The 27493-nt window shown below is 37.3% G+C and overlaps 1 protein-coding gene and 1 long non-coding RNA gene across 8 annotated transcripts in view; one reads left to right on the plus strand and one right to left on the minus strand.

Moving 5' to 3' along the window:
• The window catches only part of SMARCAD1 (SWI/SNF-related, matrix-associated actin-dependent regulator of chromatin, subfamily a, containing DEAD/H box 1), a 78253-nt gene extending 55454 nt beyond the window's left edge, over positions 1-22799 (minus strand). For 2 of the 5 annotated variants that reach the window (XM_019464182.2, XM_019464150.2), the window contains exons 1-3: positions 22688-22799; positions 21830-22071; positions 4974-5151 (exon numbers count right to left, since the gene is read on the minus strand). In XM_019464182.2, coding sequence (XP_019319727.1) covers positions 4974-5151; positions 21830-22019 — 368 coding nt within the window. In that variant the 5' untranslated portion in view covers positions 22020-22071; positions 22688-22799. Of the gene's footprint in view, positions 1-4973; positions 5152-21829; positions 22072-22352; positions 22475-22687 lie in introns of those variants that run through there. The other 3 variants (XM_019464167.2, XM_019464176.2, XM_019464159.2) reach the window with 3 other exon arrangements.
• An 18-nt stretch (positions 22800-22817) lies between these two features.
• The window catches only part of LOC109275820 (uncharacterized), a 190016-nt gene continuing 185340 nt past the window's right edge, over positions 22818-27493 (plus strand). For all 3 annotated transcript variants that reach the window (XR_002084393.2, XR_002084386.2, XR_002084392.2), the window contains exon 1: positions 22818-22947. This is a non-coding gene — a long non-coding RNA (uncharacterized LOC109275820). The remainder of the gene's footprint in view (positions 22948-27493) is intronic.

The raw sequence follows: 27493 nt of genomic DNA on the forward strand, positions 1-27493 counted from the left end.
CATTCTGCCTTACTACAGTCACATTTCCTGATTCTGCCACCTAGTTCAGTGAGAAAATTCAGGTTGTAATCTTCTCACAATTTCTGCCCTGGATAACCACTTTCAAAGGTTCTTATTCTGCCAGCCATTACCTTCACCTAATGATTGGATTCACCACTATTTGGTGAGACAAACTCACGTGCCTTTTGAAGTAGTATTTATGTTGCCTACGAATCTTAACATGCCTTGGATTTAACATCCAGTTCATAGGAAATAAAAGCAAGAGAGGAATAAATTCAATACCATCATGAGGAAACAATCAGAAAAATCTGTTTTCTCTAAGAAAAGCCTCTTCTTCACTAAGTTAAAATCATTTAAAAAGAGGGAAGAGGACTGTTCAAGATCAAAAGAAAAGTCAGGAGTTTTAACATTCGAATGCAGTGGATTCTCCTTGTTTGGATCCTGGTTTGAAAAAGCAGCTATAAAATACATGAATATAAACTGGGAATTAGAAGATACTGGAGAATTTTTCATTGATAGCAGTACTGGATTTTCAGGAGGAGGAAGATGTATCACCAAGTATTAGTAAGGGTAGAAATGTTGGGATGTCCATAATTTAAAAAAACTCTAGGTCAGTAATAATAGATGAAACAATGAAACAAACAAGGAAAAATGTTAACAAATGCTAAGTCTAGGTGGTAAGTATATGGGTGTTCACTGTCCATTATTTTATTTTCTCATATGCCTAAAAGATTTAAAACTAAAGGAAAAAAATCTACAAAAACAAGAGTTTGTGTCCTTTTATCTGGTCTCAGATCAACTTCTTCCCTTCTGCTGAAGATAAAGTCCCCTCTCAGTGCTAAGGGATTCTAGCCCTTTCTACTTCCTACAGTACCTTGTTTCAACTATCTACTGTCTTCTTTCCTCAATCTCTTCTCTCTCCCTAAGCTCTTCCTCCCAAGCCTACAATGGGCTCAAGACTGAATTAATTAATTCAATGTACCAAGAGTTCTAGAACTGTGGACACAGCACTGAAATAAGCAAATTCTCAGGGTGCCCGGATGGCTATCAGTTAAGCATCCGACTTCGGCTCAGGTCATGATCTCACGGTTTGTGGGATCGAGCCCTGCATCGGGCTCTGTGCTGACAGCCCAGAGCCTGGAGCTTGCTTCCAATTCTGTGTCTCTTTCTCTTTCTCTCTCTGCTCCTCCCCGACTCGTATGTGTGCACACTCTCGCTCTCTCTCAAAAATAAATTAAAAAAAAAAAAACGTAAGAAATAAGCAAATTCTCCTTTCCTCCACAAATTTTATAAAACTGATTTTCTACTTGCTCATTTCCTATATAGTTCTCATCTCAATGTTTTACTACCTTCTGCCCCACCATTTCTTTTTTTATTTAAAAAAAAATTTTTTTTTAGGCTTTATTTATTTTTGAGAGTGAGAGTGAGAGAGCGAGAGAGAGCAAGCAAGCATGAGTGGGGGAGGAGCAGAGAGAGAGGGAGACACGGAATCCGAAGCAGGCTCCGGGCTCTGAGCTGTCAGCACAGAGCCCAACGCAGGGCTTGAACCCACAAACTGTGAGATCATGACCTGAGCTGAAGTCGGACGCCTAACAGACTGAGCCACCCAGATGCACCTGCCCCATCATTTCAATGAAATTGTTCTTATGAGGGCAATAATATCCTCTAAAATGTCAAATGTAATAAAAATCTTTCATTGGTTATCTATTCCTCTGTAGTCTCATCCACTGTTGACACATCTCTGAAAATCTAGCCCCATACCCATGGGTTCTGGAACATTAGTACTTGTGATTTTCCTTTACCTCTCCACTTATCCTTAATTTCTAAAGAAGGCTTTTCTTTAGCCTTGACACACAGAAAACATTAAAAAAGTCATCCAAGTACTCTGATCATATGCCTTCAATCTAAAGACAAAATAAAACTTGTAAACAAATTCTGAACTCTACTTAATAGGCTTATAATGGTCAAGTGGTAGGATTACAGCAATTCTGAAACTATCTTATGTATACTGGATAATTGAACCAATTAAGAAATTGTAAGAAGGCAGAGTTCTCATACTCACAAGAGGAAATATAGAAGGAGGCAAGGAAGAGGCTTATAATGGTAGAGTAGAATTAAAGGTATCATTAAGGGGAGCCTAGGTGGCTCAGTCGGTTAAACATCCAACTCTTGATTTCGGCTCAGGTCATGACCTCATGGTTCATGACTTCAAGCCCCACATCAGGCTCTGCACTGTTTGGGATTCTCTCCCTCTCTCTCCTCTCAAAATAAGTAAATAAACTTAAAAAAAAAGTCTGATTAAAAACCTGATTGAAAAACACACATTCTATTAGAATACCAAATAATGAAAGTAAAAAATCTGAAATGCTAGTTAAAATAACCAGCAATCTGCAACCATCAGTATAATAACTGATTCAGGTTAGAATCATCAATAAATACTGTAACTACTGAGTGAAGGTCTGCTAAGGAATAAGATCGTTAGCTAGTCTCAAAGGATCTGCCCATAGATTAATCACTGTAAAGGGGAAAATGGTAACTATAGAGGTGAAACCTGGCAGGGTTCTGAGTGATCCAAGTATACTTCCCCAATAAAGAGACAAATCACTATCACTGTGCCTTGAAACATGACACACTGAGGCCACAAAATCATTTATGTAGCGTTCCTGCCACTTAACCTAAATTTAATCATGAAGAAAATCAGGTTAAGTAGAAATTGAGAAACATCCTTAAAAAAAATGGCCTCTTACTTTCAAAGGCCAGTAACATGAGAAACAAACAAACAAAAAGGCTGAGAAACTGTTTCAGATTCAATGAGACTAAAGAGGTATGATACTAGGTAAAAAAATTCAACATGACACTGAGGGAAAATTACTATAAAGTACTATTTAAAATATGGTCCAAGGATTGACCGCTAGTTCTTAAACTCACACTTTGTTATCCATCAATGACAGGATAAGGAATTTATATAAGAAGGTAAAACAAATAACATTACTAAGCATATTGCTTAATCCAGCTGATTTTTCCTTATACAACCTCCTGGCAAAGGAACTGTACAGTGATTTACATTCTAGGGCACATTCTTTATTTACAAACCAGGACTTTGTAATACCGCTACTATAAAGGACATTTACCTGGGATTAACAGGTAAAATTTAAATATGCACTGTACATTAGATAACTATACTGTGCCAATGTTAACTGGTATTTCTGCATTTGAAATTCTACTTTTGTAATTTAAGAGAATAACCTTGTTCTTAGCAGGTACATGTGAATCTAATACATTTAACCACGCAAGATCTTCACTATTTATCTTCACTATTTTTTATTTCAGAGTGAATTTCAGGAGAAAGGCATACTCATCATAGCTTACAATAAATTCATTTTAAGAGGAAATTCTCATCTTCTCATCAGCCATAGGCAGTCCCAATCTCTCACTCCTTGCAACATTTTCTTCACTTAGCTTCTGATCACACAATCTTTTGACCTTTCTCTTACCTCAACAACTATTCCTTCTTAGAACCTCTCCAGATTTCTTCCCATTTCTCTGTTCCTAAAATCCCAAGTTCCCCTGACCTGAGTCCCTCAACCAAGAGATCTTCTTTTTTCCAGCTATATTAGTGTCCCCTGGTGATTTCATTTTATCATATGACTTTAAATATCAGATCTATATTCTCACAATTCCTAAATTTAGATGCTACCCAGACCTCCCCCCAGAACTCAAATGTCACAAATCCAATTGCCTACTTAACATCTCCTGCCTAGATGTCTAAGAGTCTTCTCAATCACAGCATGTGCAAGACTGAACTGCCACTCTTGCCTTCAAAAGGAGCTCCCCCTATCACACTCAAAACTGTCTTCCATATCTCAGCTATTAGTAACAGTCCTTCCAGTTGCTTAGGCCAATCTCAGGGTCATGTTTGACTCCCTTTTCCCACCCAGTATCAACAATAAAACCTCTCTGCTCTACCTTCAAAGTATATGTAGAATCTAACCCTGTCTAATCATCCCCACAAGGAGTAGCCCAGGCTAAGTGTCCATCATTTCTTGCCTGGGTTATAACAACAGTATCCATACTTCTACACTGCTCCCCTACAGCCTCAAAGACCTTTTTAAACAAGTGAGTGAGATAATTTTACTCCTCTTATCACTACACTCCATTAGCTTCCTACCTCATTCAGAATAAAAGCTAAATAGCCTATGGGCTTAATACCATTAAATCCCTCTTCTACCCTGCTGCTTACCTTGTGACATTATGTCTTTCACTCTCTATCATTTGTTTCCTTAGAAACGTTGGGCATAATACCACTTCAGGGTCACTGAACAAGTTACTTTCAATGACCAGAATACTCCGCCCTTCCTTCCACCCTCATATCCAGATAGTTCACACTTTCTTACCCCCTTCGGGTCTTTACTCAAGCATTATCTTCTCAATAAAGCTTTTTTCCAACTGTGTTCTTTAGAAACCACACTCCTGCCCCTGACCCTGAGCTCCATTATTTTCCTTCCCTTTTGGCCATAATATTTATTATTTGGCATACTATATTGTTTGTTTATTGTCTTTCTACCTGACTATAATATAAGCTCCGTGCTACTCCACAGAATGTGCCCAAAAATGTTAAAATGATTTGACTCCGAGACTCAAGAACAGATCATAAAGCAGTTATAGATGATCAAAGGTACATGTTAAAATAATTTCCCTATCTATGGAGGGCTAAAAAAAGTTACTTCCTCTCACTAACCTTTTTACTGAAAATGACTGCTATCAAGAAGCATATGCTGTGTGTGCATGCCCATACACATACACGGTACCTCTCTATAGCTCTAAGTCAGGGAAAAATAACAAAGATGCAATAGGGAAAAGGCAAAAAAAACGAAGAAAAGAGAGAAGTCACCAAGGTAATTTTCAAATTAAACAATTTTTTCTTGAAAATCCTCTTACATAGACAAATATAACCAATCTATTGAGCTGCTTACACTATAATCACTGTGTCTTTGTTGAACTTTCTCTCTTGAACTGTACTGGAACAATTTGGAGACACGGCATCTTCACTATCAGAAGACAGATCAATATACTGTATTCCCCTTTGATTCTTGAAATAGGATATACCAGCTTTTCTTTCATTTTCTGTAGCTTCTGGAACACTAGAATCTTCTGTAAAGAAAAAAAGGAGAAAAGCATTTTGAGCAACTTGAAAATAAATGTGTTTTTGGTAATTATAATCATGTGCTAAAAATCTCTAACTCTGTTCACAGTTTCCATTCCAAAGCCAAAAATTCCTACCAGTTTTTATTTTTATTATTTTTTAAATGTTTCACTTATTTTATTTTGAAAGGGAGAGAAAAAGAGCATGAGCAGGGAGGGGCAGAGAGAGCGAGAGCGAGAGAGAAAGGGAGAAAGGGAATCCCCAAGTAAGCTCCGCGCTGTCAGTGCAGAGTCCGATGCAGGGGTCGTTCTCAGGAACTGAACCCTGAGGTCATGACCTGAGCTGAAATCAAGAGTCAGACGTTCAACCAACTGGGCCACCCATGTGTCCCCCTACGAGTTTTTAAAGAAAAAATTAATAGTCATCCAGGGCTGATGTTAAATGATTTCCCATTTCACAGGTTAATTTACTTTCAAGGCCCTAGTAAAAACTGCAAAAGAGAGGTTTGTGCTTTATAGTCTCATCTTTTTCTCTCTGTGCTTTTATTTCCTACTATCCAGTTTTCGCCTAAATGACCACAGACGCTACAGCCTAAAAGACTTGGATTTCAATCCTCTTAGCCAAGTTATGTAATCAATCACTCCAAACCTCAGTGTCCTCACCTGCAGAGATGCTAATAATCACAGAGTTAATGTGAATATAAAATCAGAAAATACATATTCAGCATTTAGTTTTGTCATTGGCATATAGCTTGTTTTCAATAAACATTACCTCTTACACAAATGTTGGTTGAATTATGGCCCCTCCAAAATTATTAAGTTTAAGTTGCAAACCCCACTACCTCAGAATGTAACATATTTGGAGATAGGGTCTTCAGAGAGATTAAATTAAAATGAGGTTGTCTGGGTGGGCATCCTAATTCAGTATGACTGATATCTTACAAGAAGAGACAGACACAAAAGATGTATACGTGAAGGGAAGGCCATGTGGGAACACAGTGCGAAGGTGGCCATTTGCAAGCCATGGCAAAAGTCCTCAAAAGAAACCAAACCCGCCAACAACCTTGATCCTAGGCTTACAGCCCCCAGATGTGTAACAAGATAAATGTGTGTTGGTTAAGCCACCTAGTATGGTAATTTGTTATGGCACTTGTCACAAGCTAAAAAAAGCTGGCATCCTTCCAAATAGGTGAGTAAAATATTTTACCAAGGTCTTTCCTCCTTAATATTTGAGTTCCAAAATTATTCTCTCTTCTCTCAGCAAAACCACGATTCTCCCTTACATATTTGAGAAGGAAAAGATCAGATTTAAGAAATTCATATTAAAGTAGTCAATGTCTTGGTCTAGTGAATAGATTTTACAAAGCAATGACCAGATGAATTTTTAGCTCAAAGGTATCAATTTGAAAAACAATCACTGCCATTAACTACTTTCTAGGTCAGTATCAAGTCCTCAAGTGATGCATAAACATTTTTAATCATCACAGTAATCTTGAGGGCACATACTATATCACCATTTTACAGATAAAGTAAGTATAGAGAAAACAATTTGTCCAAAGTCATAAAAGGTAAGGAGCAAATCTGAAATCCATGCCTAAAGGTCCAAATCCTTGTACTCTTAATACTCAGGCCATCCCCAATACCTGTCACAAAATGGTAATCATTGTAATGAAGCTCATAAGCCATATTTGTAAGTAACATTAACCAAGGCCTACATTACTACTATTCACCTGTAGGGCACTAAAACAAATTTCTTTTACGTAGCACAATGAAGTCTTATCAACACTACTGATAAACGAGTTATGTTGTTTCCAAAACAACAATTTTACAAATGTTGAGTGAAGAACCTGGATGAAGAACTGCACTGGAACAAATTACAGCTACATTAACTGCCATAAACATGAAGACACTTACAAATTCTGATAATTATGTTAACAGTGATTACAGCCCAACTCCTATAGAATAAGTATAAGCATACTATGGACTCTGCTTTTACAAAGTGTTCCTGATATATCACAAATCATACATTAAATTAAAAACTAGATGTCTACTGTATCAAAAATTTGACCTAAAGCTAAATATATTAAACGGTGCTTTCTCTTTTTTTTTTTTAATTTTTTTTTTAACTTTTTTAAATTTTATTTTTGAGACAGAGAGAAACAGAGCATGAACGGGGGAGGGTCAGAGAGAGGGAGACACAGAATCTGAAACAGGCTCCAGGCTCTGAGCTGTCAGCACAGAGCCCGACACGGGGCTCGAACCCACGGACCGCGAGATCATGACCTGAGCCGAGTCGGCCGCTTAACCGACTGAGCCACCCAGGCGCCCAAACAGTGCTGTCTTTCAAAAGGCTAAGGCAAAATGATTTGGAATGTCTGTTTTTCAGTCTCTTTATTCAATATGAATAATAATCTTTTCAAAATTAGCTACTTAAATGCCTAAATGCCTGAGGGGGCAGGGCTAAACAAATCTATTCATGAGTATTAGAAGAACTAGAGTTTCTTGAACTTGATTACATATTCATCTTTGGTTTTCTCCCCTTATTTTACATATATTATAATACAAAATATACAATGAAGATATATCAATTTTTAAAACTAATGCTTGGGGGTGCCTGGGTGGCTCTGTTGGTTAAGCATCCCACTCTTGACTGCGCCTCAGGTCACAATCTCACAGTTGTGGGATCAAGCCCTGTGTCGGGCTCCACATTTGGCATGGAGGCAACTTGGGATTCTTTTTCTCCTGTCTCCCCCTCTCTCTGCCCCTCCCCTGCTCGAGCACGGTACGCATTCTCTCTCTCAAAATAAATAAACATTAAAAAAACAAACAAAACTAATGCTTAATATGCTTACTGATGCTTAACAAGAAAAAAAATAAAAGAAGTTTGGCTTACTCTCTATCACATATGCAATCACTTAGAGCTCTCAGTGGTTATGTACATATATCATAAAAATATGCACACTATATGTATACAACATACATTGTGTAGGATATGTTATACATATACATATACCTATATATAAAAATATACATTAAACATGTACACTGCTTTGAACCAAGTGGCATGCCCACAGCCCAAATAGTAAGTGACTAACAGAAGAGGTAGTTTGAGGGGTGTCTGGGTGGCTCAGTCAGTTGGGCGTCCGACTTCAGTTCAGGTCATAATCTTGCGCATGGGTTTGAGCCTGTGTCAGGCTTTGTGCTGATGGCTCAAAGCCTGGAGCCTCCTTCAGATTCTGTGTCTCTTTCTCTCTCTGCCCCTTCCCTGCTCACGTTCTGTCTCTTTCTCTCTCTCTCTCTCAAAATAAACATTAAAAAAAAAACACTAAAAAAAACAAAAACAAAAACAAAAAAAGAAGAGGTACTTTGATAATATAGAGGATAAGGGAAAGTTACAATACAACAGCATTTCTCAAACTGCAGAACCCCTTTTGCACTCTTAAAAACTGAGGACCCGAAAGAACTCTTGCTTATGCTGGTTACATCTAAGATACTACCGTACTGGAAAGCAGAAACTGAGAAACTTTACTTATTAAACTGTTTACATAATAACAAATATTATTATGAAAACTACATCCCCTCATGCCACTCCTCTCCCCAAATTTACTAAGAATGCCACTGTTTTACATTTGTAAAAATCTTTGGTTTAAAATAAGACAGATTCTATCTGCTTCTGCAATTCATCTATTGTAGTTACTGTTTTTTTTTAGGTTTATGAAGACAATCATGCCTCACAGTTATATAGTTAGGAAGGGTATTTTCATAGCCTTTTTACAATACTGTGGATATTCCTTGATACTAAACCCAAATTTGACAAGTGGAAGTTTTTTAAAGGCCAGTTGCAATGTGGAATCTGAAACTATATGAATAAACTTCTGCATCTTATTACATTAAAACCCACTGGTCTATCTTGCACTTTAATGTGTTATTTTGTAACACTGTGCTGTGCATTGTAACACCAATGCATTGGTGATTTGAAAAATACTGGTTCACTTGATTATTGTAGATCTTCCAAATGTTGACACATTTCATATTTTATCAAAAATTAAATTCATTAGTATCACCATTGATCTTCAAGTATCTGGAGACTGTCAAACTCACAGTTGTGGATATGCTAGTTTTCCAAAATCCGAACTTTCCTTTGAAAACTGGAATTTTAACACCAGCAGTAAATGCTGCCAGTTGTTTTCCTTGGTGTCACTGTTCATCTCTGAGAAAATGTCTGAAATACGTAAGTCTGCTTAGCTACATTTTGTCATTCTTTTAAGTAAATATGGTATTCAGTGAAAAAATGAGAAGTTAAATTCACAACTGAAAGCAACTGTTCAAATGTTTTCCCTTGAGAAAGGGATTACTGTATACTTCAAGATGCCGCTAAGGCTGGTTCACATTTTGTTTTACAAAGTATTAAAAAGACACTCACTGTTGGGGCACCTGAGAGGCTCAGTTGCTCAGGTCTTGATCTCATGGTTAGCCTGCTTCAGAACCTCTTCCCCCTCTTTCTCCGCCCCTCCCCCACTCCCGCTTGCACACTCTTTCTCAAAAATAAACATTAAAAACAAAAGACACCTATTGCTAAGCTGAGATTTACCAAAATTTACAGTTTTTACCGCTTTATCAAAAACATTTCTTTGGAGGGGGGAGGGGTAGAGAGAGAGGGAGACCCAGAACTCAAAGGGGGCTCCAGGCTTCATGCTGTCAGCACAGAGCCAGATGCCAGGCTCGAACTCCTGAACCGTGAGCCAAAGTAGGATGCTTAACCAACTGAGCCACCCAGGTGCCCCTATCCAAAACATTAAGTGAAACTAACATTTAAAAAATTTTAAGAATACAGTAACTATTAGAACAGTTTGGAGTCTCGGCCTTGACTTATGCTAAGGCACCAGCAGTTTTACCTACCATGGCTTTAGTACCATCAGTGCAAATATCAACAGTAAAAAGGCAAGTAATATCTTACTGTCATGAAAGTAGCTTGCCCTTAGGGATCCTAAAGGTTCACATACCACAGTCTGAAAACAGATGGGACAGAATAAGATCTTGTTTATATAAAAATATCAACTTTCCAATATAGTCAATAATTTAGAATTAGAATAATAATGCTTAGATTTGTTTGTTTGAACTATTTCTGGAAGTAAGCAACAGCAAAAATAGCTAAGAGGGAATGGCCAAAACTTGATGCAATGATGCTGAGCCAAGGCAAACAAGCACTTTTATTTATTTATTTATTTATTTATTTATTTTTTTTTTTATTTTTGGGACAGAGAGACAGAGCATGAACGGGGGAGGGGCAGAGAGAGAGGGAGACACAGAATCGGAAACAGGCTACAGGCTCCAGGCTCCGAGCCATCAGCCCAGAGCCTGACGCGGGGCTCGAACTCACGGACCGCGAGATCGTGACCTGGCTGAAGTCGGACGCTTAACCGACTGCGCCACCCAGGCGCCCCAAACAAGCACTTTTAAACAGCAGCACAAAAGAGACGGGAAATTAAAGAATGGTAAAGCGTAGAAATAATTATAAAGGTATCAGCTACTATTAAAATCTGACATGTGCTGACCGTCTTCTGTGTAAAAGGCACTGTCCCAGGAGGTAGGGACTAGTTAAGAAAAAAAAAGGGCAAGTTATCGTCCAACTTGCACCAAAGAAATGAATAATAGGAACTAAGCAGTCATGTACACAAGTAACTGTTATAAAATAGAATTCATGCCATGACAGAATAAACAAAATGCTACAGGAACATGTAGGAAAACAGCCTACCCTTTCGTATAAAAACAATAAAAAAGCCTATCATGTTTTAGAGATAGAAGATGATTTTGGGCGCCTGGGTGGCTCAGTTGGTTAAGTGTTCAGCTTTTGACTTCGGCTTGGGTCATGATCTCACACTTCATGAGATCAAGCCCCAGATGAGCCCTACATCGGGCTCCATGCTGACAGGGCAGAGCCCGCTTGGGATTCTCTCTCTCTCTGCCCCTCCCCTGCTCTCTCTCTCTCAAAATAAACATTAAAAAAAAAAAAAAAAGATGATGATATTTTCTCATTACCAAAAGTTAATGGGAACCTCCATCATGAGAATATGCAAGAAGACTCCACGGTTCCAGGAAGTTTTTCCAAACTAAATTCCCCATTGGTGGTAGGCAGAAAAGAAGGCAATCTTATATTCCAAATTTTTCCAGTTTGTTTGTACCCATTCTCACATCTAAGTCTACCATTAAAAAAAAAGAAGAATTTGGGGTGCCTCGGTAGCTCAGTTGGTTGGGCGTTCAACTTTGGCTCGGGTCATGATTTCGCAGTTTGTGGGTTCAAGCCCCACGTTGGGCTCTGAGCTGTCAGCTCAGAGCCTGGAACCTGCTTCGGAGTCTGCCCTCTCTCTCTCTGCCCTCTCTGCCCCTCCCCCGCTCATGCTCCATGTCTCTCAAAAATAAACATTAAAAAAAAAAAGAAGCAGCATATAAGCCTGACACTAGTATGACCTTTCCAAATGGTCCAAGATCAAGGACCACTCAAAAACAAAAAATCACTACTAGATTATGAGTTGACACTAAAGTAGTCCAAATTAATTTGATAATCCATATATAAAGTAGAATGAAAACACATAAACCTTTGTATCTATCCTGAAGACTTATAAAACTGTGCCATTTATGATACTCTAATTGTGTTGCTCTACATGGTTCAATTCTCTAACATGGCAACTAACTCTGAATACCAAGTAAAACACATCACTGATTTACCTTTTTAAAAGGTAACCAAAATAATAGTAAAATTTGGGCAGTCTTAATTGGAATGTCATAGTAGAAAGAGAAATACCTTTACTATCTTCTAAAAGATAAACTATCTCTCTGATGAAAACTCTATAAAAAGACAAAGAATATACTGAATACAAGATTGAAGAATAGTTTCTAACACATCACTCTAAGATGACATGAGAAAGAAGCATCTAAGGTTTAAGCCAAATGAAAGATAAATATAAAAGATGTCTTAACTTCATATTAATAACAAGAGATAAACACTGCAAGATATATAAGGCAAAAAGTTAACAGAAACAAATATGAGGCTTTAACTGTCTAAGCTCTTAATAGCACAAAAATAATTAAGACATAGATTAGTGCTTTTCAAACACTTTTGATTGGGACCCACTGTAAGAGAGACATTTGAAAAGTTTTTCTTTTTTTTTAATGTTTATTTTTGAGAGGGGGGGGAGGGGGGGAGGGAGAGAGAGAGAGGAGAGAGAGACAGAGCACAAGTGGGGGAGGGGCAGAGAGAGAGTGATACACAGAATCCAAAGCAGGCTCCAGGCTCTGAGCTGTCAGCACAGAGCCTGACATGGGGCTCTAACCCAAAAACCGTGAGATCATGACCTGAGTTGAAGTCAGATGCTTAACCAACTGAGCCACCCAAGTGCCCCATTTTTAAATACATATAACTGAAATAAAAGTTTCAGAGGCTTTCTATTAAATGATACTTTGATAATTTTCTATTTATTCCACTCCATTAAAAAACAGTTGTATGTAATTAGTCAGGATCCAAGAAACTGACTTTATGACACAATGTTTGTGTTCCACAGTTTGAAAAAAATTATATAATAAAATTCATCTATTATTTGGCACATAATTAAGTCTATCACTTAGATTATGTCATTTTTTCAAGAAATCTTACAACTTTTATAGAAAGTAATGGCAAATTAGGCCCCAAAGAAAATTTCAGTAAATTAGCTAAAGTAGAAATACTGTAGACCATATGCTCTGGTCATAAAATAATAAAATTAGAAATAAATGTTAATAAAAATACTGAAGCAAAATTTCACCTACTTAGAAATTTAAAAAAGAAAAAAAGCCACAGAAACCACTTCTTTGGACTTTCAGGTCAAAGAAGAAGAAAAAACAAAACAAAACAAAAAAAACACTTCAAAATCTATGACCTACTGTATACATACCTTAAAACCACAGAATTAAGATAATGTTGTAAACAAATACAGAATTAGAGAAATTGATTAATGGCTTGTTAAGATACAAATATACATGGGAATTTAGACTATAATGATGTTTCATATATAAGAAGAAAGGTTTATCAATAAACTGTTCTGGGACAACAAACTAGTAAATGACAAATAATGAGCAAAGGAGAAAACAGTATCACCCATTCTTTGGTCCTGATAACAAAATAAATTCCAGATGAGATTTAAGATTAAAATAAAAATCAACACAAAACCCAACTCAGCAGTTTGGCTATCAACGCAGAACCTGATTCAAATTCATTAGTTTGGCTATCAAAACAAAACAACACAAGAAAGAAACAAGTACTAGCAAGGATGTGGAGAGACTAGAACCCTTGTGAACTGCTGGCAGAAAAGTAAAATGGTGCAAGCATTAATGGAAAACATGTGATGGCTTCTTATATGATCTATCAATTCCATTTCTGGATATATACCCTAAAGAACTGAAAGCAGAGTCCCTAAGAGATAGTTACACACCCATTTCACAGAAGCATTAGTCACAATAACCTAAAGGTAAAAGCAACCTAAGTGTCCATCCACAAATGAATGGATAAACAAAATGTAGTATATACACACAATAGGGTATTTTTCAGTCTTGAAAAGGAAATTCTGATACATGCTACAACATAGGTGAACCTTAAAGACATTATGCAAAAGGAAATCAGCCACTCACAAAAAGACAAATTCTGTATAATTCCACTTTTATGAGGTATCTAGAGAAGTCAAATTCAGAGACAGAAAGTACAAGGGTGGCTGCCACAAGCTGGGGATAGGAGGGAAGTGTTTAATCGGAGGGAAGAGTTTTATGGGAAAAAGTTTCATTTCTGCAAGATGAATTCTGAATTTAATTGGACAATAATGTGAACATACCTAACACTCCCGCAATATGTATTCTTAATAGCAAAAATGGTAAATTTTATGTTTATTTTACTACAATTAAAAATAAAAACACAGCTGTGCTGTATATATTATACGTGTGTGTGTGTGTGTGTATATACATATATATATATTATTACAATAAAGGAATGCCTGTCTGATCAGGACTTATGCTCTAGATGCCATCAAAGAAATGAACAAATTGACCACATGAAAATGTAAAATTTCTCTATGGCAAACAACAAACAAGGAATCAAAAGAACAAAAGATTTTAAATTATCAGAAAAAAAGAAAAAGGAGCACAGAAAAAGTCCAAATGGCTAATATATTAATGAAAACATACTTAACTTTAAAATTAAGAATAAAAATAAAGCAATTTCATTGCCTATTAAACATTAAAAAGGTGTGCAATATTTTGGCTTAGTATGAAAAAGTAGACCTCTAAAAACCAAACTGTAGTCTGGTGCAAACTGGTAAAGCTTTGTAGGGCACCTTGGTGATTACTAAAATATTACTAATATTCACTCTAATCTGACAATTCCATTTCCAAGAATTTTTCTACAGGTTATACACAAGCTAAAATATCTGTGTAAAAGGATGGTCACTATAACATTCTTTTGATCACACACACACACACACACACAAAAGAAAAAACCCAATCAACCAATGTCCATTAATAGGAGACTACATGAACTATAATACATCTATATAAGACATTCTGTAGTCATTAAAAAAAATTAAGGTATAGCATATAATATACACTGTACATATAGTAAAAACAAAAACCTGGAATATATACAGGCAGGGAAAAAAATGTGAAAGAATAAACACCAAAACTAAGGGATTATAGAAGCTTCTTGTTACACAATATTGCATCTTTTTAAAATATACTTTATTTTGAAGGAAACAATAGCTAAGCATAGAATAAAATGGTAGAGAAAGGAAAGACAGATGAAAGCATACACTTAAAATGTACTTAAGATTTTTACTTAAGTATGAGTACTCATTGTACTTTCTTCTATCAGAACAATTCAGCACTAAGCCTTCTACAAAGTATTGCTTTTCAACACTTGCACACATTAAGAAACCAGAGCGACTATCCAAAGATATAGAGATGATTCACATTTTGGTGACACACACCTAAAAACCTTAGTATCACCTGGTTACAAAATCATGATGCTAAAATGATACACTCAGCTCCATTATTCAAAGGATCATACCTGTTTTACCATTTGCAGAGACTTCAGAGAACTTCTAAGCAAAGAAAGTGAAGTTAAAAAATGCTGATTTCTTGCAGCGCCTGGGTGGCTCAGCCAGTTAAGCATCTGACTCTTGGCTTTGACTCAGGTCATGATCTCACCATTTGTGAGATGGAGCCCTGTGTCGGGCTCTATGCTGACAGCGCAGAGCCTGCTTGGGATATTCATTCTCTCTCTCTCTCTCTCTCTCTCTCTCTCTCTCTCTCTCTCTCTCTCCCTGGCCCTCCCCTGCTCACTTGCTCTCTCTTTCTCTCTCAAAATAAATAAATAAACATTAAAAAAAAAAAAAACTTAAAAAAATTTTTTTTAATGCTGATGTCTTACCCAAGGTCATACAACCTGTATGACACAGCAGTGCTCTCTGGAAATCTTTCTAATTAACGGGAATAATTTTAAATTTTTCTATTAAAAAGTTACTTTCAACATGACAACCACAGTGAAATGGCAATTATTTTAGGACACTGAATCTATTTCGCTAAGAAATTAGGCAAGCTTATACTAAAACATTCCTCCATTCCAACCTCAAAATAATTGATTAACCCATTTATTTTTACTTTATCACTTTTTCTCCCCAGATAAAATGTGTCTCTATTTCTGTGTGACATTAAACAGTCTAGCTGTGCTCCCGTTCCTATCCCTAGATGCCTGTCTTCAGATACCTCCCGTCCCTTCACCCTTTCCCTCTCCACTAGTTTCTTCCCCTTGGCCAACAAGTATCTCAGTCCAACAATCCTGAAACATCTTTTGACACTGCCTTCCTGTCAAGTTGTTTCTCTCCCTTCTTGAAAGACTAATCTTCACTTCCTTACCTTTCTACTGAAAGGGTTAAAGGTCTGTAAAAGGTTAACCGCAACGTTTAATTTCCAAGGAAAGTGGTCTCTATCAGTTCCCATCCAATTTGACTTTTCTACAGTATTTGATACTGTTCACTATACACAAAACTGGAAACTCACCTTTCTTTAGCTTTCAAGGTACTATCATTTTCTATGACTACTCTAGTTATCCTTTATACCTCCACTGGTTTCCCTTCATCTGTCCATCATTAAATGTTTTTTACTATACACTGTGCTTGTGGACATTTTTTAAATACTATAATGATGACCCCCAAAGTTGATTTCTCAGGTTCCAACCATCCCTGAGCTACAAACTCTGATGTTCAACTCTCTACTAGATCTCGCTTCTAAAATAGGAGAGCTGAGGGGCGCCTGGGTGGCTCAGTCGGTCAGGCGTCCAACTTCAGCTCACGTCATGATCTCGCGGTTCGTGGGTTCGGGCCCCGCATCAGGCTCTCTGCTGACAGCTTGGAGCCTGAAGCCTGCTTTGGATTCTCTGTCTCCCTCTCTCTGTACTCCTCCCCCACTCACACCTGTCTCTCTCTCAAAAATAAATAAACATTAAAAAAAATAAAATAGGAGAACTGAAACTCAACGTTTTAGTATCTTTCTCCTAAATACACTAATTCAGTAGACTGTGCCGATCACCCAGCTGTTTAAGCAAGAAATACCTGAGTTATCTTTAAACTCTCCACATTTATTTAAACAACTTTAATGTTTATTTATTTAAGACAGAGAGAGAATCCCAAGCAGGCTCTGCACTGTCAGTGCAGAACCCAACGTGGGGCTCAAACTCATGGACCATAAGATCATGACCTTAACCATTATCAAGAATCTGACGCTTAACTGACTGAGCCACCCAGGTGCCCCTAAACTCTCCACATCTACTTGATCACCAAATACCATCAAATACTGAAATATAAAATTTCCCTAAAATGCCTCCTCTGTCCTACTATCATTTTCCCATATTTAGACTTCAATTAATTCAACAGCTTTATCAATGGTCTTCTCATACTAAAATGCTCTATAGTGTATACCAAAAAAAGTCCATCCTTCCTGGCACAGCATAAAAAGGCCCCTCACAACCTAGCAGTTTACATTTCTATCTTTTCAGCTTCATCCATACAGCCCGAAACCTCCTCTTCCACAGATAATATAACCTTCCTATTCCCATAGACATACCACACTTCAAAGCAATATATATTTTCACCTCTTGTTCACCAAATAAGCCCTGATTCATTGTTTAGGGTCCAAAGTAATCTCTCTGTGACTCTTCCTGATCCTGCCCAGGAAGAATAGATGAGCATTTTTGAATTGGATTGCAATCCTACACTATTTAACATCTTCCCCTGTGAGTTATTACATTATACTATTTTAACTATGTAGGTATACATGTCCTTTTCTCCTCGTGCTCCTTGAGGATCAAACTTTGCTCATATTTTTATTCTTTATGCATAAAATATAAGCTCTTTCCTCTCTCATCTGCCATCATTTTATTCCCTTGAAACCCACTGTGGTCTCAAAAAGGTCAAAGAAAAAGAGAGAAATAATGTGTAAGCAATAATCATTAATAACTCTGGATACAATAAAAGCAAAATAAACCTGGGAGGGAGAGGTGCCCACAAGTTAAGTGTATGTCATCTCATATCCAAAAGCTGGATTGGATCAAGGGAGCCTGTCCTGTATCAAAAGCAGTTTCAAGTGACCATGGCTGAAGAATGCCTGACAGCTATGGGACTGTTTCAAGATTATAAACAGGAGGAAGGATATTTTCAAATATTTGTACAATTACTAGTATCACCCCACTTATTCAATACTACTTCCTTCAACACATATTTATTAAGAGCCTACTATACAGCAGTCATTGCTCTGAACAATGGTGAACAAGTAAATAGACAAACTCTCTGCTCGCATGGATATCTTCTAATAAGGGAGACACAAATATATAGTCCATGTTAGGCAGTAATAAATACTATATAGAAAAATACAGTAGATACAGCTGGGGGGGAGGGGCTGGAGTTGCTACTTCAAAGACTGTGATGGGGAAGGCCTTCTAAAGGCAGTAAATATATCACTAAGCCCAAAATCATATGCAAATATCAGCAGGAAGGATCTTGGAGGCAGAAGAAAGAGCAAATGGGAAGAAGGAAAGACTGCGCTGTGCCTGCCATATTTTTTAAAAGGTATGGCTGGGGGCACCTGAGTGGTTCAGTCGGTTAAGCGTCTGACTTGGGCTCGGGTCATGATCTCATGATCTCATGATCTCATGATCTCATGATCTCACGGTTCGTGAGTTCGAGCCCTACATCGGGCTCTGGGCTGACAGCTCAGAGCCTGGAGCCTGCTTCAGATTCTGTGTCTCCCTCTGTCTGCCCCTCGCTGCTTGCACTCTGTCTCTCGCATTGTCTCAAGAATAAACATTAAAAAAATAAATAAATAAAATAAAAAAATTAAAAAGGTGTGGCTGTGACACAGTAACTCAGTGGTAGGAAATAAGATCTTAAGATTGGTAAAATTAAGAGTTAGCTGAAAGAGTCATTACAGGTAATTTTTACAATTCCCATCCTATTTATGAAATTAGATTTACAGGAATGCAAGCTGGTGCAGCCACTCTGGAAAACAGTATAGAGGGTCCTCAAAAAACTAAAAGTAGAACTACCCTACGACCCACCAAATGCACTACTAGGTATTTATCCAAGGGATACAGGTATACTGTTTTGAAGAGGCACATTCACCCCAATGTTTATAGCAGCACTATCGACAATAGCCAAAGAATGGAAAGAGCCCAAACGTCCATCTATGGATGAATGGATAAAGATGTGGCGTGTGTGTGTGTGTGTGTGTGTGTGTGTGTGTGTGTATACATGCATACATACACACATAATGGAGTATTACTCAGCAATCAAAAAGAATGAAATCTTGCCATTTCCAACTACGTGGATGGAAATGGAGGGTATTATGCTAAGTGAAATTAGTCAGAGAAAGACAAATATCATATGACCTCACTCATATGAAGACTTAAAGATACAAAACAGATGAACATAACGGAAGGGAAATAAAAAATAATATAAAGACAGGGAGGGGGACAAAACATAAGAGACTCATAAATATGGAGAACAAACAGAAGGTTACAGGAGGGGGATGGGCTAAATGGGTAAGGGGCACTACTTACTACTCCTGAAATCATTGTTGCACTCACTATACGCTAACTAATTCGGATGTAAATTAAAAAATAAGTAGAATTAAAAATTTTTTAAAAATTAGATGATTTAGACCTGATTTAGACCCTAACGCTCCATTGTAAATAAGCAAATATAGCATTTGTCACACAATGATAGAATAAGAAGTTATCATACGGTGATAAAGGAAGTAAGGTCAAAATCCACATCCCAACCAATGAGTCCCTAATCTCCATTATCTAGTTAGGATTCTAAAAGAACTTCGGTACCTTGTCCTCTACTGGGACCCAAACTCCAACACTCGGTCAGCATTCCCCACCCCATGCTAAGTCGCCTCAGGTCTTGTCTGACATGATACATTGGGGGCAGGACATTTAATTATTATTTGAATTTTTAAAGGCATGCCCAATGGCTGAGGATGGGTCCCTTATACCTATTCTGATGTACAAAACTACCATTTTTTTCAATAACCTAAACTAAAATTATTGTTTAATCTCATTCCTCCTCCAGATTTGGTTGTAAAACTTTGCCCTTTCTTTGAAATATTTCGTATCTGTTCCTTCTCCCTTTCTATTATAATCAAGTTTAGATTAAAAGAGCTTCCTAAATGAATTCTCTCCCTTCAAAAAATGTACAGTACTCATGACTGCTAGACTGATTTTTCTTGACAAAACAACTTTCTTTCATCATTTTACCCTTCTATCTAAGAGGGCTTTAATGGATCCCTAATAACTACAATGTAAAATTGAAACCTAACCTTTGTTTTTAAGATTCTTCCAAATTCACAGTACCACCTACAGTCATCTTTTCTTACCATTCTCAGAACAAACTTAATTTTTATATTTCCCAATGTCATGAAGACTACCCATGTGATTTGTAAAGGCAATCTCAGTTTGTAGGAAAAGTGTACACATAAGGGAAAAAAAAAAATCCCAATAAAGGTGAATAAAATCTCCTTAAACAGAAAAAAAAAGTAGACCAGCATCTTCTGATTGGAAGAGACAATTAAGAATTTCACATTAATATTGATAAAACATTCCACTGAGCTCCAGTTTACAAAGTGATTTTTATTCTATAGATGAAAAAATTGTTAATCTCAAATTGTAAGTAATTTGTCCAATGTCTAATTTAACTAAAATGAAGCAGCCGAAACTTCTAAGGATTCAAAATCCCATGCCTACACATTGGCCTTCCCAGCCCTCTCTAACTACATAGGAAACAGACTAATACATGTGTTGTTAAAATATTAAAGTACCTGGGTGTTTACATATTAACTAGAGCATGTTATGCAGAGTAGATACCTATTGAAAGAATGGACACAAGGACATCACTCCTGGGCTTCCGTGGTTCCCCCACAGAATTTGGACAAGTTCAGAGCCTTTCATACAAACAAAGCTTTTCAAAATGTGACTCCTCATTACCACGTAATTCAACCTACCAAATCATTCCACCATGTTCCAATTATACCCAAGTATTCTGAGGTGTGATTCAAATGATAACTTGTAGGGAGTCTGCCATCACTGTTAAACAGAAGACTAGCAAACAAAATAAGATACCAACATTACAACCTATGTATTACCAATCTTGTCAGGGCCACATCAACATAAAAGCTGCTAGGGAAATACTGAGTTTTGCATTAAAAAAGGAATTACTAAAATAAACATTAAAATAAAACTTCTAATATTCCTTTCACCCTTCAAAAGAAACTGCATAATACAAACAATTAAAAGTTTATGCTCAGTAATTAGATTGCTTGGATTTGAGTTCCAGTGCTATCAACTTCCTAACAATTTAACTTCTCTGGGTCTCATTTCAACAAAATGTGGATAAAATCTTGCAGGACTGCTGTGCAAATTAAATGAGACTGCGTAGTACTCAGTATTATGCCTAAAATGTAAGAAGAGTTCAAATATATTCTAATTGTTAATTGTTCAAAGAACATAGATTAAAATGGAAATGCTAATTTTTGGCTTCCTCTCAAATCGTGTTATTGTCTGTGACAACCAGCTTAAGAAGTTAAAAATGGTTCATTCACCTTGAACAATACCAATTATTCATTTGCACCCTGGGGAATCTCCAGAAGTCCAGTGGTGGCAAAATCTGAATGAGATCTGCCCTTCATTTGTTCAGAGGTGGTCTTCACGCACCTTGAGTAAAGTCTGGTTCATACTAAGTGAGCAATTATTTTTTGGAAAATACCGGAATTAATATAAACGCCTGGCCAAATAGCAGACTCAGTCTACATCATAGGACTGAATCACCTAGTTTCTCTTCCAGCAGCAACTATTCTGACCTAAGGATGACCTAAATTCAGATATCAACTTCCATCACTGGGCCACATTCCAAGAACTCATATAAAACTGAAGAAGCTATGGATGCTCAGTTGATGGTACAATGGTGCCTATGGCAGCCCCAAAGCCGTATTTAAAGGCGCAAGGTGGAAAACAATGTATTAGTACATACAACATCAAGAATAAATATTAGAATCTCTTCTGCTTTTCATCTTCTAAATACCTCTTGATGCTACATCAATTTGCAACATTGTAACTCACCTGTTTTTTCAGTTATATCTGAATCAGGTGTGCCTGCCCTGCTAACCTCCCCTTCAGCATTCTCTTCTTCAGCACTAAGAGAAATTGGTGAAGAAGGGCCAGGCTGGGAGGGTTGGGGGGTTGCTTCGGGCACTTCCTCAATCTTACTCCTTTTCTCAAAGCGAAAACGGTCCAAGTTGAAAAGATTCATATTGGCAGAAACCACCACCACCCTGTGGAATTAAGAGCTTTAAATGAACTATCTGCAGGAAAAAAATAAAAAGAGAAAAAGAGGCCATGAAAACAATATAAAATATACAAAGCCTTAGCAGTTCATTCCCAAGGCAATTAAGAGCACACAAACATGCCAGTGGCACAGGATGACTATTATGGCTGCGCCTCATTGTTAGGCCACAATGATCAGAAGGTGAACAGGGATATCTTTTTAAAATTTTCCATTTCTGTCTCTACTCCCCTTCTTCGCCCCCCTCCCCGCCCCGCCTTCCTCAAACCACACGCTGACCCTCGTGCAACCTCCTCTTACCCCAGCACGCGCAGGCACGTTCCCCACTCTAACCCCCCTGCGGGCCGCGCCCCCGCCCACAGTGAGAGGCTCCCTGCACTACGGTGCTCCCTGCCTCGAGAAAGGACGTGCCAGGGCCCGCGCCTCGATACTGCGGGGACACAAAGGGGCCAAAGAAGGGGAGCGGCGGAGGCCGTGCTGGCGGGCACCCGCCCGGAAGTTGACGCGGCGCGATCCCAGCTGAGAGGAAGCTGATAGGATCAAGAAAACACAGGGAGGGTTCAGAGCTGGAGAGTGTGCTGCGGCATCTCTTTTAATGATCACCCAATCGCCCTCTTTCTTTCTTTAGTACTTACAGTCTTGCAGGCTCGATGCGATGTAACAAAGGTTGAAAGAAAAAATAATTCCTGGCGTGGGGCGACGGTAGCCGGGCCGGGACCTTCCAAAACAGCACGGAGAGACCAAAGGAGCGCGCGGTGATGACGCAACACGCAGCTTAGGCTTTTTTTTCTTCCCCAGCGACGCGCGAGCGGAAGATGTCTAGGCGCGCGCTGTTGCCATGGTAATTCGTACCCGCCTCTACGCTTGTGAGCTCGTTTATGGCCTCTTTCTCCAGGTTAGCTAGAGAGTTATTAAATGAAACAGTAATAAATTGCGCAATGGCAATAAGTAACATAGTAATAATATAGTATTTTATATATTATGTATAATGTGTTGTATAATTTATACATAGTATAATGTTGATATTGTGCTAGATATTTTTACGTGAATAATCAACCCTTAACATGAAGCCTTTTTTTTTATACAAAAAAAGGAAACTGAGGCCTGCAGACGTTAAATAATAAGAAGTAAAAAGCCGGGTATGTTGAACTTCAGAGCATATGAACTGCCTCCCCACTGTTCGCTGGATTGTTCTTAGAGTGGAATATGACCGTTCATGTATGTTGACCGAAATATTACCTTTAGAATATTTACTCTTTTTGTTCTAGCATTTGGCTAAACAGGCAGTTTCCTGTGTTTTAATTTGATCCTCTGGTTGACATTTCCCTTAAAAAGAAATTACTACAAAACATTCTGCGAAATACACTGGCCATTGTAATCCTAAATTGGCATTCTACTTTATAAACCAGTGTTTTGAATTGTATAATTATAACATGAACCCACAGGTTTATCAAATGCAGGCACACTTATAAAATCAACTGTCTTGACCCATAAAATTCAGAATCAAAGCCTGAACAATTAAGATTTCATTATACCTATTTTTGATGTGCCATGAAATGCACCAACTTAGTGCATGCATGGTAACTGATGTGATCAAGGGATGTAACAACTTATACATAGTAAATGATTTTTGGTGGTAAGGAATATTTGCTGTAAGATCTACTCTCAGCAACTTCCAAATATGCAATAAAGTATTAACCATAGTCACCATTCAGTACATGTAATTTTAAAAAAGAATATTTGCTTTATATTCAGATAGATCTAACATTGAAAATGGATTCCACTAGCTGAATGACTTTAGGCAAATAATATATCACTTCTCTAACCCTTAGTTTCCTAATCCTATATATGTGATTGATGATTCTGTTGATTTCTTAAGGCAATTTTCTACAGCACCCCTTGACATTTGTACAACTGGAGCAAGAGTGAAAATTGAGACCCACACATCATATGTCTAAATATTTAAACATAAATACAGTTAACAAAATGTAAAAATAAAATACATCCTATTGCCCTATTTTGAAAATAACCTGGAAAGCCGGATTGAATTTAGAATTTCTGTTTTGGACAGCATGTGGATGATTCAAGAATTGGTTGGCATATATATCCTGCCTTCCCTGTATGATGTCCTCCCATTCATTTTGATACCATTAGGAGCCTGGTGCTCATGCATATGACACCCAGCTCAAATGCCCAGCTATAACTCCATCTAGTGTTGCCATATTTGTTTAAAAAAATGAAGGCTTTTTTGTTAAATTTGAATTTTAGATAAACAATACTTTTTAGTAAAAGTATGCCCCATTAAATATTTGGAACTTGCTTGTTCTAAAAACTTATTTGTTGTTTGTTTGAAATTCAAATTTAACAAGATATCCTGTATTTTCTTTGGCAAACCTATTCCTGCCCTACTGCTTCATCACCTTTTGGGCCTAGAAGCCTTTTTGCTTCATGTTGGATCTAAGAATATAGATACTGGAAGTATCTGTTGACCCTCAGCAGGAAAGACCTGGGTAAAAGTCACTGCTAGCCTTCTTGAAGCTGTGTAAGCAGAGACCTCAGGGACCACCTACTCAAAAGCAATCTCTAAAATTGAAGGCATAGGTTTTGGTCCCACTGATTCCTTGCTCTTTGGGGTTGGGCATAGCAGGAAAAAAGCCAGAATTGAGTTCTGTAAAGCAGTAGGTCCAGTAGAGGGAACACTCTTGCCCAATTCTTTTTTTTTTTTTAATTTTTTAACATTTATTTATTTTTGAGAGAATGTGTGTGGAGGAGGGGCAGAGAGAGAGGGAGACAGAATCTGAAGCAGGCTTCAGGGTCTGAGCTGTCAGCACAGAGCCTGATGCTGGGCTCTACCTGTGAACTATGAGATCGTGACTTGAGCTGAAGTTGGATGCTTAACTGACTGAGCCACCCAGGCCCCCCACTCTTGCCCATTTCTAAGGGTGGGATTGTTCTATAGCATTCACTGACCTGGGAGACTTGGAATTTTCCATGATAGGGATTTTGCTTGATTGTGGATTAAAAGGTTAAGGGAATATATAACAAATAACACAGACTGGATGGCCTCTACAACAGAATTTTTTTTTTCTCAAAAACTCTGAAGGCTGGAAGTCTGATATCAAGATGTTGGCAGGATTGGCTTCTTCTGCTTTATCCCTCTTTCTTTGGGCATTTTTCCGCTGTGTCTTTAAATGGTCTCCCCTCTGTGCTTGTGACTAATTTTCATAATTTAATTAAATGACCACATTTTAACTTAATTACATCTTTAACAACCCTATGTCCAAGTGTAGTCACATTCTGAGATAATGGGAATTAGGACTTCAACATATAAATTTGGAGGGGGTATAATTCAGCCCATAACAGGAGGCAAAAGAGTGGAAGGATTGCTATATGAACCTAAAATCTTCTAAAATTATAGCAGTAATTGGGGCTAAAAACCAGTCCTCTGACTTTTCTTCCTTATGACCCTTAATATGGTCATTCTCCAAAATTCAGTCCTTGGTGTCCTGCTTGTCTCACTCTACTCTTTCCCAGAGTGGGCTGATTATAGTGGTAACTAAATATATTTGTCAAATCTTACTCAACTATATACTTAAAAAAAATTTAATCTTGGGGTACCTGGGTGGCTCAGTCCGTTAAGCATCCAACTTCAGCTTAGGTCATGATCTCACAGTTTGTAGGTTCAAGCCCTATGTCGGGCTCTGTGCTGATGGCTCAAAGCCTGGAGCCTGCTTTGGATTCTATGTCTCCCTCTCTCTCTGCACCCCCGCCCCCCACATTCTGTCTGGCTCTCTCTCAAAAGTAAATAGACATTAAAAAAAATTTTTTCTAAGGCTTAATCTTATTGTTTATAAGTTGTAACTCAATAAACTTAACACATTTTGTAAAAAGTGACTATCAACATTTAATTATTGATATGGAAGAAAATTTGAAAACCACCTTTCCCCCTAGAATGAAGAGGGAAAAGACAAAGAAGTGAAATCAATGAAATTTAAAGAAATAATAAACATAGGATCAGGGTACTGAGAAGCAAACTTTGATTAATTATGACCTGAGCTGAAACCAAGACTCAGATGCTCAACTGACTGAGCCACCCAGGTGCCCCCCCCACCCCCCTTTTTTTTGTCCAGAAAAGACAGTGTACAAAAGGGCAAAAAAAAGTCAGAACTTGTTCAATAAACTAAATGCCAGAAATTAATGATGACACAACTACAAAGATGGGGAGGGAAAATATTGTGGCTCAGTAATTGTTTAGATTATCTATATGCTGTTCATTGATGGATAAAAAAAAATTCAAACTTTTAATTCCTTGAAAATATATCTTCCTTAAGCTGTTCCTAAAGACATAAATCCAGCTGACAGGGTCAAAAATGAGAATTTCAAGAAAGCAGAATTAATGGTGTAAAAGTATTCTGTTGAGACTAAACACGGTTAGGACTTAATAATTGTAAGTAGGGTATATTTGTCAACATTTTGTTGCATAACAACCACAAAATTTGAATTGCATAACTCATTAATCTTGATTGGCTAGTATGGTTCAAGTTCAGGCTACAATGCCTGTCTGCACATAGTACATGTTCAATAAATATGTGTTGAGTGAATGAATGATATTAATAACTATATAAAATGCCTTAAGCATGCAGATAACCACAAAGAAATGTTAAAATAAGCTGAGTATCTTCAAAATGTTACATGTCATGGAAGAATGACATAAACCAGAGGTTTTTTCTTATTAATTTTTTTTTTTTTTACTTTTTTTATGTAAGCTCTGCACCCACTGTGGAGTTTGAACTCACAACTCTGAGACCAAGAGTCACACGCTCTACCAATTGAGCCACCCAGGCACCCTTTAAACCAGAGTTAAAACAAACAAACAAAAAACTAGGAAAGAGGTAATGTAACTCAAGAAGGGAAGGAAAGTAATATATATATATATGTATATATATATATATATATATACATATATATATATTTTTTTTTAATGAAGACTAAACTAGATGTGACACATAATGCCTAAAGAGAAATAGCAGGTGAAAGGGAAAAAAATAAATAAAAGAGAGGTAAATAGATTTCAAGAGAAAATAATAAATATTGAAAATAAGCAAAGAAGATCCAACATAATTATAATAGGAATCACTACAGACAAAAACTAAAACAAAGATGTGGAAGAAATAACTAAAAGTTGTAATTCCAAAAGTATTTCCCAAAAATTAAAAAGATTTGAAACCATATATTGGAAGAGCACATAAATACCTGTGGATATCAACCCAGATGGCAAATAGCAAGACATATTCTAATAAAATTTAGACTTAAAAATATTTTTTTTTAATTCCTTAAACATTTAGACAAAATAAGCAAGTGACCTATAAGGAAAGAAAATTATATTACCATCACAGTTTTAACAACAAGTCTTTATGCTGAAAGAAAATGGAACATTGTAT

The sequence above is a fragment of the Panthera pardus genome, unplaced genomic scaffold, assembly GCF_024362965.1.
Source record: "Panthera pardus isolate Hobbes unplaced genomic scaffold, ASM2436296v1 HiC_scaffold_13, whole genome shotgun sequence".
NCBI classification, from domain to species: domain Eukaryota; kingdom Metazoa; phylum Chordata; class Mammalia; order Carnivora; family Felidae; genus Panthera; species Panthera pardus.